Raw genomic sequence first — 1542 nt, 5'->3', positions numbered from 1 at the left:
GGGGGGGGAGGGGGTGTTGTTGCTTCTAATCTCCCTATCTCATCCCATGCGATAGGTTGCCATCATTTCTCATTTCTCACCGCTTCTCGTAGATCTCCGAGGTCTCCACGAGAATATGCGAGATCTTCTCGTTGATCTTCTCCACCTCGGCTTGTAGACGAGTCTCCTCCTTCCGGTAGATCTCCCGGATAAAGATGGCGCTGTCGATCTTCTGCTGCAGCTCGCGGTTCTTGGCAAGTTGGAGGTGGAACTTGCCGCTAGACTGTGCGGGGTAGAGAGATGGGAGGGGGAGGGAGAATGGAGGCAGAGAGGGGGAGGGAGAGGGAGAGAGAAGGGGAGGGGAATGAGTAAAGAGAGTGGGGAAGGGGGTAGAGAGAGAGAGAGAGAGAGAGAGAGACAGAGACAGAGACAGAGACAGAGAAAGAGAGAGACAGAGAGTGGGTGATACAGAAGGGAGGGGATAGAATAGAGAGAGAGAAAAAGACACATAGAGAGAGAAAAATAGAGGGGAAAGAGGGAGGGAGGTATGAGAGAGAGAGAGGTTTACTATTCTATCCTCTTACTAACTCGCCCACTAGCTGACTCCACCCACTCATCCACTCACTCACCCACTCAAGTATTGACCCAGTGCTGTACACACTGACCTACTACCATTCTACCCACTCACTCACCCACTGTTGTACTCATTCACTCACCCACTCACCCACTAACCACCCACTGTTGTAGTACACTCATCCACTACTGTACTCCCTCACTCACCCACTCACCCACTCCCCCACTCACCCACTCCGCCACTCACCCACTCACTCACTCACCCACTCACTCACTCACCCTCACACCCACTCACCCACTCACCCACTGTAAATGCAGTACTCACTCACCCACTCACCTACTCATACACAGTAAATGCAGTACTCACCCAATCCCCCATTCACCCACCGTAAATGCAGTACTCACCCACTTACCCACTCACTCACACACTCACACACTCACACACTCACCCACTCACCCACAGTAAATGCAGTACTCACCCACTCTATACGGTTATACATTGTCCTAGGACAGGGAACTCTGGCCTTTGCCTGCTCCATCCTCCAACTCACCCACTCACACACTCACCCTCTCACCCACTCACACACTGTAAACGCAGTACTCACCCACTCCCCCACCCACTAACCGACTCACCCATTCCCCACTCACCCCTAGTAAACGCAGTACTCACCCACTCCCACACCCACTAACCGACTCACCCACTCCCTCACTCACCCACTGTAAATGCAGTACTCACGCACTCACACACAGTAAGTGCGGTACTCACCCACTCTATACGGTTATCCATTGTCTTAGGACAGGGAACTCTGGCCTTTGCCTGCTCCATGGTCATTTCGGTGGTCTTTCGCTTTGTGTCCCATGTCTCTCTTGTGAGGTTGTCCAGCTGGGGAGGGGGGAGGGAAAGGGGGGAGAAAGAGGGAGAGGGAGAGAGGATGAGAGAGAAGGGAGGAATAGAAGAGAGAGAGAGAGAGAGAGAGAGAGAGAGAGAGA

At 53.0% G+C, this 1542-nt stretch overlaps 1 protein-coding gene across 1 annotated transcript in view; it reads right to left on the bottom strand.

Annotated features, from left to right (window-relative positions):
• The window catches only part of LOC101854831 (outer dynein arm protein 1), a gene marked incomplete in the record, with an annotated part of 26419 nt that overhangs the window by 17304 nt on the left and 7573 nt on the right, over positions 1–1542 (bottom strand). Inside the window, 2 exon segments of the mRNA XM_013089004.1 lie at positions 81–262; positions 1319–1435. Coding sequence (XP_012944458.1) covers positions 81–262; positions 1319–1435 — 299 coding nt within the window.

This window comes from Aplysia californica, unplaced genomic scaffold, assembly GCF_000002075.1.
Source record: "Aplysia californica isolate F4 #8 unplaced genomic scaffold, AplCal3.0 scaffold00855, whole genome shotgun sequence".
NCBI classification, from domain to species: Eukaryota; Metazoa; Mollusca; class Gastropoda; order Aplysiida; family Aplysiidae; genus Aplysia; species Aplysia californica.
This window is presented reverse-complemented; position numbering and strand designations above follow the sequence as displayed.